This window comes from Eriocheir sinensis, chromosome 42, assembly GCF_024679095.1.
Source record: "Eriocheir sinensis breed Jianghai 21 chromosome 42, ASM2467909v1, whole genome shotgun sequence".
Taxonomy (NCBI): Eukaryota; Metazoa; Arthropoda; class Malacostraca; order Decapoda; family Varunidae; genus Eriocheir; species Eriocheir sinensis.
The window spans coordinates 10,387,406-10,400,112 of NC_066550.1; the positions used below are offsets into that span (position 1 = coordinate 10,387,406).

Here is a 12,707-nt window from a genome sequence, read left to right on the forward strand (position 1 = left end):
GTTCGGTGAGAACGATATCGTGGATCCCTGGTCGAGACGAGGTTGCCATATTGTCGTACTCAGCCTCCTGTTTGTCAATTTTCGACCCAAAACCTGCCTCCTCGACCCCAATTACTGCCTTCATATATAGTTATCGTTAAAATGGTTAATTATTGGTGTTTTTTGGGCAATCGCTATGGCTCAGAAACCGGTAAATACGAGGCTCTGAGTACGATAATCTGGCAACGGCAGGCCTTCGAATGGCAGCGGGAAATTTAAATGTGTAAGGAAAGGTAGGGTAAGGTAAGGTAAGGTAAAGTAAGGTAAGGTAAGGTATGATAAGGTACAGTAAGATAAGGTAAGGTAAGGTAGGGTAAGGCAAGGTAAGGTAAGGTAAGGAGAAGAGAAAAAAGGAGAAAAGAGAAAAATTAGATAAAATAAAAAGGAGATAAAATAGAATATAAATAAAATGATGAAAAAAGAGAGAAATAAGATAAAAAGAAAGGAGATAAGATAGAAAATAAATAAAATGCTAAAATAAAAAGGAGAAAAATGAGAAAATTAAAAAAATAGAAAAAAAAAACACAGGATAAAACACACCACAGCACATCAACAACATAACAACTTTATTATTGCATACAACAAGCACTCGGGTCACTTAATACATAACAAACTTGAAGCAAAATTATGATTGGACATCCCCACACCACCACCACCACCACCACCACAGGACAAGGGTAATGGTGGTGGTGATGGCGGTGGTGATGGCGGTGGTGCTGGTGGTGGTGATGGTGGTGGTGCTCATGGTACAAACCTCCCATCCCTGGCCCTCTGCACCATGGCCAGCAGGGAGGTGAAGGAGTCAACTGCGTCCACATCCACGGAGAGGGACCGCAGCTGTGGGGGAGAGAGGGAGGGGGAGTGAGTGGGAGTGACTGGAGGAGAAGAGAGGGAAGGGAGGAAGAGGGAATGAGTAGAAGGGATGAGAAAGAAGAAGCTGTGAGGAAAGAATAAGATAGAGAGAGAATGAATGAGAAGAAGAAAGAAAATATAAGAATATAAGTGAAACAACAATTGAATGACCACAGCTGTGAGAAAGAGCGGAAAAGGGAGAGAGAGGGGATAAGAGAAAAGAAGGGGAAAGGAAATGTGAGAGAGAGAACAAGTGGAAGAGACAGAGAGGAGGAGGAGGAGCGAATAAGCAGAAGAGAATAAACAGAATAACAACACACAGAATCCCTCCTTAAACAAACAAAACATACAGAACAGGTAAACACACACAAAAACGCACACAATACAAAAACAAAACAAACACACCCACACCCTAACACCCACCTGTCCACCCCAGTACTCCACATCCAGGCATATTTGGGCGCGGATCTTGTCGTGGTCGGACAGTCCCGTGGAGGCTCCCTCAGGCCCCCCCGCCCCCCTGTCCCGCGCCCTCTTCAGCCTCCTCAGCGACTCCTCCATCTTGTGGGCGGAACTCAGCACTTCATACGTCAGGCCCTGGTACCTGGTGTGGGGGGGTGGAGGGGGGTTAGTGGAGGTGGTGGAGGAGGTAGAAGAGAGAGGTAGAGAAGAGAAAGAGGTGAAGGAGGTAGATGAAGAGTTAGATGAGAAGAGGTGGAAGAGGAGAGGCAGAGGAGAAGAGGTGGAAGAAGGAGGTAAAGTAGGAGGAAAATGTGGAAGAGAGAAAGAGAAAAAGGGAAGAGATGGTAGAGGAGGGAAAGAGATAGAGGAAGAAGGAGAGATGAATGAGGGAGAAAAAGGAGAAAGGGAAGAGAAAGAGAGGTAGGGGAAGGGAAAAGGAGAGGTAAGAAGAAAGGGAAGAGGTGGTAGAGGAGGGAAAGAAGAGGGCAAGAGATCAAGGAAGAAGAGAAAGAGGAAGAAGGAGAGAGATGAATAAGTTAAAAAAAGAGAGAAAGAGGAGAAAGTGAAGAGAGAGAGAGGTAGGGGGAGAGAAGAGAAGAAGGAAGAGGTGGAAGAGGAGGGAGAGATGGAGGAAGAAGAGACAGAGGAAGAAGGAGAGATGAATGAGATGAAGAAATAAATAGAGGAGAAAGTGAAGAGAGAGAGAGGAAGGGAAAGAGAAAAGAAGAAGTAGGAAGAGGAAAGAATTAGAAAAAAGAAGAAAAAGAAGAAAAAAAAACATAAGAAAATATACAAAGGAAGGAAAAGTTCAGGAAAAAGGTCGGTAAGAGAAAAGGAAAGACAAGAACCAACAACAACAAAAATAAACACAGGAAGGAAAAAGAAGCAAGAAAAAGTAAAAACAAAAAATCAAAACAAAAACACATATAAATCAACACACACACACACACACACACACACACACACTCTATACCCCCCAAAAAAACACCTCCCCCCTTACCTCTGCGACACCTGCCCGGCCACTCTCGTTAACCACCTCACCACCAGCACATCCTCCACCTTCCCCTCACACTGCACCACAAAACTCGACAGAACGGCAGCGGCAGAGGCGACATAAGGCTGGTGGGTGGATGGGGGCGCTCGGTTGGTCCTGCGGTAGAGTCTTGGGGTGTCGGCGACCTGGCGGAGTGGTGCAGCGGCGGAGGAGGTCAGGCTGTTTGTTATGATGTCACTGAGGTCGGTGATGGAGCCCTCTAACGCGGTACTCTGGGCCCCGAGTTCGTCTGTGGGGGGTGGAGGGATGAGGGTGAATGGGGGCGTATTGGGGAGGGGAAAAGTTGGAAAGTTTCATTCAGTCGGCGCAACATCTGTGGTCATATGCCGGAGAGGGACAGAAGCGGAAGGAATTATAGGAGAAGGGAACAGACCCCAGGAGACGGGACACAACCCCCGATTAATACCTGGTACCCATTCACTGCTGGGTGGACAGGGGCGTAGGGTATCGGAAAAGCCGCCCAAATTTTTCAACTCCGCCCGGGAATCGAACCAGGGCTCTCTCGATTGTGAGCTGAGTGTGCTAACCACTGCACCACGAAGCCCCTGCGTATTGGGGAGGAAAGGGAGAGAGGAAGGGGGGAGGGGAAGGAAAGTAGGGGTGGTTATATATGGAAGGGAAGGTAGATAAGTAATATAAATGAAAGAATGGAAGACAAATAGCAGGAGATGAGGGTGTATATGGAGGAAGGGAAAGGAGAATGGGGTAAATGAGGAAACACAATGGTGAGCGGAAGGGAAAATAAAAGAAAAAAGAAGGAAAAGATCAATGAAAAGAGAGAAAACAAGACAGTGGTGGAAAGAAAGGATACAAAGGAAGAAAATAAGGTCAGGCAAAAAAACAAAAAAAAAACAAGATTGATGAAAAAAAAGGAAACTGAGGAGGAAAAAAAAGGTCAGGAAAAATAAAATAGAAAACAAATAGGAAGGAAATGAGGTCAGGAAAAACAAAAAAAGAGAATGCACAAGAAAATAAAGTAAGGAAATGAGGTCAGAAAAAAAATATATACACCCATATACACACAAACACGCAACCCCCCCACAACCCCCCCCCCCCCCCCCACACACACACATACATACCTTTCAGCAGGGCCAGCTTCTCCTTGGGCAGGGGCGCGAGCAGGGGGGCGATGGTGTTGGCGTACAGCTCCGGCACCAGCAGGGAGGACAGAAGCTGCAGGTCCCTCACTAGGCCCACCGCTGCCTCCCTGCTGCTGCTGCTGGCACTGCTGGAGGTGATGACTGCGATCTGGCTCTTGTCTAAACTGCTGGATCTGTAAGCAGGAGAGTAGGTAAGAAGGGAGGAAAATAAGGGAATGATTGTAATAGAGAAGAGGAAAATAATGGAATGACTACAACAGGAAAATACAAGAAAAGAGGAAAATAAAGGAATGATTGTAAAAACGAGAAGAGGAAAAAAGGGAAAGATTGTAATAAAGAAGAGGAAAATAAGGAGGAAAGAGGGAAAAAGAGGAAAATAATGGAATGACTGCAACATGAAAATACAAGAAAAGAGGAAAATAAAGGAATGATTATAAAAACGAGAAGAGGAAAAAAGGGAAAGATTGTAATAAAGAAGAGGAAAACAAGGAGGAAAGAGGGAAAAAGAGGAAAATAATGGAATGACTGCAACATGAAAATACAATAAAAAAGAGGAAAATAAGGGAACGATTGCAATAAAGAAGAAGAAAATGAGGAAGAAAGAGGGAAAAAGAGGAAAATAATGGATTGACTACACCAGGAAAATAGACAAAAATAAAAAGTGGCTGAAAGAGAGGTCAATTTCAGGTGGAGACCAAGTTTGTTGCTAAAATATCATCTTTGGGAGGCTCAGAGGAAGAGATAAATGTGTCAAAAATAGAAATAAGGAAACAGAGAAGATAAACAACAGTAGATAAAGAAGGAAGAAGAAAGGAAGGAAGAAGGGAGAATGGGGTAAATGAGGGAACATATTAGTGAGAGGAACGGAAAAAAAAAAAAAAAAAAAGGAAGGAAAATATCAAGGATTCTCCACAACAACCAAGGTCAGTCGTACACACACTAGGGAAACAAACAATAACAATGATACCTGCTGTGAGATGAGGACTTGTCTGTGTTGGTCTGTGCCTTGTTGCTGGCTGTGCTGGTGGAGGTGCTGGTGGTGCTGGTGGTGGAGGCAGTGGTGGTGGTGGTGTCCTGGGTCTTGCTGGGCTGGGGCTGAGGGGCTGTGAGGTCTGCAGCCTGAGGGAGAGTTGTGATAGAGTGAGACACAGACATAGACACAGAAATACGTAGATAATCTGGGCAACAAAACATTAACCCAGTAGCAGCGACGGGTCAAATTTGAGGCTTTACCGTGTAGCAGCGACGGGCCAAATTTGAGGCTTTACCGTGTAGCAGCGATGGGCCAAATTTGAGGCTTTACCATGTAGCAGCAACGGGCCAAATTTGAGGCTTTACCATGTAGCAGCAACGGGCCAAATTTGAGGCTTTACCGTGTAGCAGCGACGGGCCAAATTTGAGGCTTTACCATGTAGCAGCAACGGGCCAAATTTGTGGCTTTACCGTGTAGCAGCGACGGGCCAAATTTGAGGCTTTACCGTGTAGCAGAGACCAAATTTGAGGCTTTACCGTAGCAGCGACAGCCAAATTTGAGGCTTTACCGTAGCAGCGATGGGCCAAATTTGTGGCTTTACCGTGTAGCAGCGACGGCCAAATTTGAGGCTTTACCGTGTAGCAAATTTGAGGTTTTACCGTGTAGCAGCGACAGACCAAATTTGAGGCTTTACCGTAGCAGCAAATTTGAGGCTTTACCGTGTAGCATGACGGGCCAAATTTGAGGCTTTACCGTGTAGCAGCGACGGGCCAAATTTGAGGCTTTACCGTGTAGCAGCGACGGGCCAAATTTGAGGCTTTACCGTGTAGCAGCGACGGGCCAAATTTGAGGCTTTACCGTGTAGCAGCGATGGGCCAAATTTGAGGCTTTACCGTGTAGCAGCGACGGGCCAAATTTGTGGCTTTAACGATTAGCAGCAACGGGCCAAATATGTTGCTGTACCGTGTAGCATGACAGACCAAATTTGTGGCTTTACCGTGTAGCGACGGCCAAATTTGTGGCTTTACCGTGTAGCAGCGACAAATTTGTTTACCGTAGCAGCGATGGATAAATTTGAGGCTTTACCGTGTAGCAGCGACAGGCCAAATTTGAGGCTTTACCGTGTAGCAGCGACAGGCCAAATTTGAGGCTTTACCGTGTAGCAGCGACAGGCCAAATTTGAGGCTTTACCGTGTAGCAGCAATGGGCCAAATTTGAGGCTTTACTGTGTAGCAGCAATGGGCCAAATTTGAGGCTTTACCGTGTAGCAGCGACGGGCCAAATTTGAGGCTTTACCGTGTAGCAGCGACGTGCCAAATTTGAGGCTTTACCGTGTAGCAGCGACGGGCCAAATTTGAGGCTTTACCGTGTAGCAGCGACGGGCCAAATTTGTGGCTTTACCGTGTAGCAGCGACGGGTCAAATTTGTGTCATGATATAAACCCCCCAAAATATAGATGATACATAAACTGATCACAAATGCGTTGATATATATTATGAAATGGTTTGTGTGAGTGATGATTCTTTTCTCATTTTTCTCGCTTAGAGGGACCATTAAGAAACATGACCCCCGCAGCAGCTACTGGGTTAATAAACGTTCCTTTGCCTTGCTGAGTCATATCGAATTGCAAGTTATAAAGGTTTTACTGTAAGCGTAATAACATAAATAAATAAAGAATAATGAAATAGTAAGGAAGGCCAAGGAAGACGTGGAGAAAGGCGGTGGAGGAAGATATGAGGAGGCTGAACGTCACGGAAGAAATGGCTGTAGACCGGCAACAGTGGGGGAGGCTCATATCCCATCCAACCCCACCACAGGGAATAATTGGACGTTAAACAATGATGATGATGATGATGATGAAAATAGTTAATTCCTGATGTTTCTTGGCAATAGTTAGGCGTCAAAACCCGGTAAATACTATGCTCTGAGTACGATAATCTTGCAACGGTGGACATACCCTGCCACTATCTCTGTACAACACCTCTTAACAGCCGCTACAACAGGGCCTCAACTCATTATTCCCTCTCCCCACTCCCCTTACCTTGAGCCTAGCGCAGGTGTGGCTAACCCAGGTGCGGTAACGAGCCAGGAGCAGGAGGGCCAGCTTCCAAAACCGGTGCAGAAGAGGCAGGAGAAAGACCTCTCGCCCAAAGCAGCGGTTGAGTCCCTCCCAGGCGGTGCGCGTGGCGGCCAGGTGGAAGGTGGCGGAGGCTGGGGTGGGTGGTAGGGTGGAGGGCGGGGCGGCGGTGGCGGGGGTGAGGCCGTCGGTGTTGTGGACGAGGCTGGACTCCACGGCCTGGCCTATTTCCTGGTACCTGGGGTGGGGTGAGTTTTTATTTATTATTTTTTTACGGTAAAGAAAATAGCTCAAGGGTAAAAAATGAATAAGTGAATAAATAAATAAAATAAATAATAAAAGAACAGAAAAGACTGCTATAATCACTGCTATGTTACTACTGCTACTACTATTACTACTGTTATTGAATGGAGTATGTGGTAAGCTTTGTATCAACCATTATTGCTACTAACCTATTTCTACTACTACTACTATTACCACTACTACTACTACTACTACTACAATTTCTTTTCTCTCCCCTTGAACTACCACCAACTTCAACAAAAACATACACACACACATACCTCCACCTCCCTTCCCACACACCCGCTCTCCCACACCCGCCAACACACCTGATCTGGAAGTACACGGGCAGGTTCCAAAGCTGCATAAAGGCATTGTAGTCCTCGGTGCCCCTGAAGGCTGCCACACGCGCCCTCGACCCAAGCAGTGCCTCGAAGCTATCCAGGAAATCCATGGTCTCGCTGTACCTCTGGGGGGGTGAGACAGAGAGAGAGAGATAGAGAAGGAGGGAGTGGTACTGAGGTAGGTGGATGAGAGGTAGATGGGGGAAAGAGTAGGTCGTCACAGTAGGAATAACAGCGAAAGTAGAGGGAACAATTTGCAGACATGATCGGAACAAGAAAAACAAGACCATGGGGGAGGAGGGAGAGAGAAAAGGGGGAGAGAGACATGGGAGAAAGGGGGAAGGGGAGAGATTTATGTTAACCCTTTCCATCCGTAACGCAGACGTCGGCGTCACAGTATGGAAAGGATCAAGAGGATATGGAAGAGAATTAGTCCTCTTCTAAACCTCTCAATCCTCCTCTAAATTCCTCTTCCATTTCCTCTTAACAGGTTTAGAAGAGGGCTATCAGTGACGTCGGCATCGCTGGAGTGAAGGGGTTAAGAGAAATATTAGTGGCAACATGGCAGCAGGAACAAAAAGAGGAAGAACAAACAACAGCGACTGAGTAGTGTTGGTAGCAGACATGACAGCAGAACAATATCAGGGAGAACAGGAGAAGGAGGAACAGTAATTATAGAGTATGGCATAAATAGCAAACATAACAATAGGTAGAAGAGTCTCACTGTAGAGGAAGAGGAAAAAGAGGAACAGCTATTCAGAAAAGCGTAAAAAGTAGACATAACAGACATGATCACAGCACCCAGACCCTCACCTTATGGAACAGCGCTGGGTTGCCTGGGTTGAATATTCCGTTGACGTTGGTGTGCAGGGCGGACGAAATCTCAGGCCAGGCCGAACACTCCAGGAAGCTATACCCGCGCACCACGTCCGACCTGGGGAACAACGGAATGGTGACCTTGACCTGGCATGACCTCTGACCCCTGACTTTGACTCTAACCTCAAGTTTTAGCCTTGGATTGTGACCTTAACCTTAACTAACCTGACCTGATTTTTTTATTATCTTTATTTCATTCTTCATTGCTCTTGTTTGTTTTGTGTATTAGCTTATCCTACTACTACTACTGCTACTGCTACTGCTACTACTACTACTACTACTACTTTCACTCTCTCTGCAAATATATGTCCCTCTTTTTTTCTTCATCTTCTTTCTTTCTTTTCCTTTCATACTTTTTCTATCTTCTCTTCTCTTCCCTTCTCTTCTCCTCTTCTCTTCCCTTCTCTTCTCTTTCTTTCCCTCTCATTTCTTTTACCTCTCTCTCTCTCCCTCCACATTTTCTCTCTCTCTTACCACTTATACCTCCCACAACTCTCTCCTCCTCCTCCTCCTCCTCCTCCTCCAGTACCTGTTGCCGGTGGTGAGGGCCAGGAGGGGGCGGCACACAGAGTTGACAGCCTCCAGTGTGTTGCTGTACAGCCCCGGCAGGCCCCTGGGGTCTTGGCGGAGGGCTGACTCACTGATCACCTGAAGGAAGGATGGGGGCGTTAGGGGGGGGGTGAGGGGTTAAGGAGGGAGGAAGGAAGGGTGGGAAGGAGGGGGAGGGAAAAAGTATAGGTAGGAGGATAAGAAGGTAGGAAAGAAAGCAGGAAGGAAGGAAGGAGAGAAAGAAATGATATGAAGGAAAGAAAGAAGGAATAAAGAAAGAAAGAAAAGAAGGGAATAAATAAGGAAGGAAAGAAGGAGGGAAGGAAGGAGGGAAAGAGAAGAGGTAGTAGGAAGGCAGGAAGGAAGCGAGGAAGAAAGGCAGGAAGGTAAAAATGAAGAAGGGAAGGAAGGAAGGAAGGCAGGTACGAAGGAAACAGAAAAGAAATGATAAGAAAGGAGAAACGAATTAAAAAATGATGGAAGGAAGGAAGAAAGGAAAGAAATGGTAAAAAGAAAGCAAGAAAGAATGAAGTTAAAAGTTAGTTATACCATCACTTTCATCCCTACATATATCTCCATCTCAATCTCTACCCCCCTTTCCCCCTCCCCCCCACATACCTCCTGCACCTCCTTCCGTATGAGGCTGCGGACTAGTTGGTGGGCATGACCGGTGGACCCCAGGCTGGCATGGGTCCTCAGGGTCTGCTGCAGGAGGGGGAGGTCACGATTCAGGACCCCCTCACGGAGCCCCCTCTCCAGGCCCCTCTCGACCAGCTGGCACACCTCCGCTACTCTCTGTGGGGAGGGAAAGGGAAGAAAGGGGGAGAGGGGAGAGAGGAAAGGGGAAAGAATAAGGGAGATGAAAAGGGAGAGAATGTGGAAGAGTGGGAAAGGGGAAAGAGGGGAATGGGAAGGGAAGGGAAAAAAAGGGGAGAGATGGGGAGGGGGAACAAGAGAAAAAGGGGAAGAGGGGGAAAAGGGAGAGAGAATGGGAGAGGAAAAAAGGGGAAAAGGGAGAGATAATAAGGGGGAGGGAGAGAGGGATAGGGGAGAGAAAAAGGGGATTAGTATTAGGGGTGATCTACTACTACTACTACTACCACTACTACTACTATATACTCTCTTTTCATTATCAAATTTACAACAGTTACTATTATTATCATCATTATTATCATCACCATTTATATTTTTCACACACAAACAAATAAATAAATAAATAAATAAATAAATAAAAATAAATAATAAACAATAAAAAAATAAAAAAATACATAAAAAATACCACTACACACATAACTTAACACCATCACCATTCCAATCACCACTACTATTACCATACAGTCACCACCACCACCACCACCACCACTCACCGGTTTAAACCCATCCAACATCGCCGCACCTTCACAGTGGGACACCAGGAAATTCAGATGGTTGACTTCCGCTGCTAACCGATCCACCAGGCCTGTTTCTCCTCCTCCCCCTCCGTTACTGCCGCCCCCTTCCAGCCCCCCTCCGCCACCCCCCTCGCCTCCGCGCAGCCCCCCACCCTTCAGTAGCTCCTCCAGTCTTTCTAATCTGTAATGGGAAGATTGTATTGGGGTTAGTGTAAGGGAGGAGGAGGAGAAGGAGGAGGAGGAGGAGGAGGAGGAGAGGTTGGGTGAAGATGAGATGAAAGAAGGAATTAGTTTAAGGGAGGACATGGAGGGAAGGGAGGAAGGTAAGAAAAGGTGAAGAGATAGAAAGAGTAGATGAAAGGAAAAAAGGAAGGATAGGACAAAAAAAGAGTAACAAAAATGAAAGAGAAAGATAGATTAGATGAAAGAATGCAGGAAGGAAAGGAGGAAAGAGAGCAAAAAATGATAAAGAGAAAAGAAGAATTAATGGAAAGAAAACAGGAAGGAAATAAATAAAGAGAAAGCTGTGATGTGTCAAGATATCTTAAAAATAACTAAATAATCATATCTTTTAAAAAAAATCAATTACATCATGACAAATAAAGTCCCCTTCCTCCTGTCCCTCACCGGCTGGCAATCTGTGAGAGGCGGTGGAGGAGCGCTTTCTGCTGGGTCAGGCGGCGGCGGTGCTCCAGGTCCCGGGAGGTGGTGTTGATGGCCTCACTCAGCAGGCGCTCAACACTCTAAGGGGAACACAGTAACAGATTCACATACTAATACAAGACAGAAAGACACAACACTGAAAAAACACAAAACACTTTCTTTATATCACAATTAGGTAAACACAACAACTAGATATATACACATGTAGCTCCACTGAACTCCCACTTTCCCAGACATTCGCACGACCTCTGCATGTCACAAAACACACAACAAATGAAGTCAGACCTGAAAGGGGGATCAAACTCATGACCAGCAAGATGGGAAAGCCACTCCTTAACCAATCAGCCAAAGAAGTACCTATTGGCTGAGTGAGTATGGGAGGGTTTTCATAAGAAGCAGGTCACTACACACACACACACACACACACACACACGGTAAATATAACTAGTAATAAATACACACACAAATACACACATCCTTTTCACTCCTTCCCCCATACCTTATACACACATCTTTTTACCCCCTCCCCATGCCCCCCACTCACCAGCACCTCCTCCCTAAGCTGGCCAAGGGGTGTCTTCAGGGCGTCAATGAGGCGGTCGAGTCCAGTCAGGTTGGTGGACAGGTTAACAAAGTCTGCATAGTCCCTGTTGATGAGCTCGATCATGGCACTGCGCAGGATCTTGAGGTACACCCCCAGGTGGTCCCGTAGCCCCTCCAGCCCCCAGCCCCCTGATGCTTGCTGCACACGCACAAAGGCATCCACGGAGAAGTCATCCTGCGGGAAAAATGGGATACTTATAATGGTGCCTCACTCTTTTATTCCTCTGATGCAATACTGGTGAAAGGGAGGGAAATAATGGTAATGACTCCCACACAACAATAAATATCTATAATTTCATGAGTTTCACAAAGGTGGATGAAATAATATATGTTAAGTTTTATATCATTTACTGATTAATCTGCTAACTATTTCTTGCGAAAATCTTATTTTCCTGCACTACAACTTCCCTCTCCCCAAAACTAGCAATTTCTGCAAAACAAATAACACAAAATAATTGTAAACAAATGAAATCTCTCTAGAAATAACTGCCATGATAGTATCAAGGAGGAGTGAAGCATATCACACTTATCTAGCAAAAACAATTGAACTTAACCAATCAAACCTCACCTCCCGACAGTGGGGGGCTTTGCCCCTCCCCTAATTTACACCTTACCAGGCCTGGCATCATCTCAATAGGAAAAGAGGGCTTTGCCCCCATGAGCCCCTCATTTAGCCATTTTCTTGATATTATTATAATGAAATATGAACACCAGATATGTCAGAAAGGTGTCAAAGTCCACAGTGAGATGGATAAAACAGCAGATCAACACCCATTAAGTTGAGGAATGTCTAAGCCTGAGATTTTTTTTTTTCATGTCAATCAAAAAACAAACATGACAGTCGGCCACCTGTCATCCCAGCCCCCCCGCCCCCCTTTATGCCTCACACTACACCAGCTACGGGACGCCGAGGCCCGAGTTATTACTCTTTGGCACGCTAATCACCAAACACAAACATGACCCTCGGCTGCCTGTCACCCCGCCGCCGCCCACCTTCATGAAGTCATCCTTATCGAAGCACAGCGAGGAGGTCCCGTACAGCTGCACGGGCAGGCTCTTCTCGGCGGCCATGTCCGGGTCGGGTCGGCGCAGCGGGGTCAGAGGCAGGTCAGCACAGGTCAACACAGGGCGGGGGAGGCCATGGCAGGGAGCAGGGCGGAGAGGTGCCACGGTTGCACTTGACGACGAGCCTAACAATATTTACCTGCACACATGGGAATACAACCAAAATGAACAATACAGAAAATTTAGAGGGAAGGAGAAAATAAAAAAGAATGAAAATGACAAAAATAAGAGACCTTAGACAGTAAAGAACTACATCAGAGCCCTAAAATATAACGAATTGAGTTTTAAAAAGGCTTTCACATTTTATTCATTCATGCAGTTTCTCTTCTACATAGTTTTTTTCCTTTTTCTTACACATTTTTATTTCTATTTTACAC

General features: G+C 46.0%; 1 protein-coding gene across 1 annotated transcript; it reads right to left on the reverse strand.

Annotated features, from left to right (window-relative positions):
• Positions 1–588: 588 nt before the first annotated feature.
• Positions 589–12,465, reverse strand: LOC127009987 (conserved oligomeric Golgi complex subunit 2-like). Its single transcript, XM_050883685.1, has 14 exons — positions 12,259–12,465; positions 11,207–11,440; positions 10,627–10,742; positions 9,976–10,180; positions 9,227–9,403; positions 8,589–8,707; positions 7,997–8,117; positions 7,169–7,308; positions 6,522–6,795; positions 4,475–4,626; positions 3,487–3,680; positions 2,354–2,636; positions 1,315–1,495; positions 589–876 (listed from the first exon to the last, which is right to left on the reverse strand). Exons 1-14 carry the CDS (start codon positions 12,334–12,336, stop codon positions 781–783), a joined length of 2,370 nt encoding a protein of 789 aa, XP_050739642.1. The 5' UTR covers positions 12,337–12,465; the 3' UTR covers positions 589–780.
• Between the last annotated feature and the right edge of the window lie 242 nt (positions 12,466–12,707).

Bases quoted from the DNA above. Each gene is read 5' to 3' on its own strand.
- LOC127009987 (XM_050883685.1), bottom strand. From the start codon at position 12,336: ATGGCCGCCGAGAAGAGCCTGCCCGTGCAGCTGTACGGGACCTCCTCG. The intron at 10,743-11,206 runs GTGAGTGGGGGG...TGTTCCCCTTAG, and splicing joins AGCTTAGGGAGGAGGTGCTG to AGTGTTGAGCGCCTGCTGAG. The intron at 1,496-2,353 runs GTAAGGGGGGAG...CCCCCACACCAG, and splicing joins GCCGGGCAGGTGTCGCAGAG to GTACCAGGGCCTGACGTATG.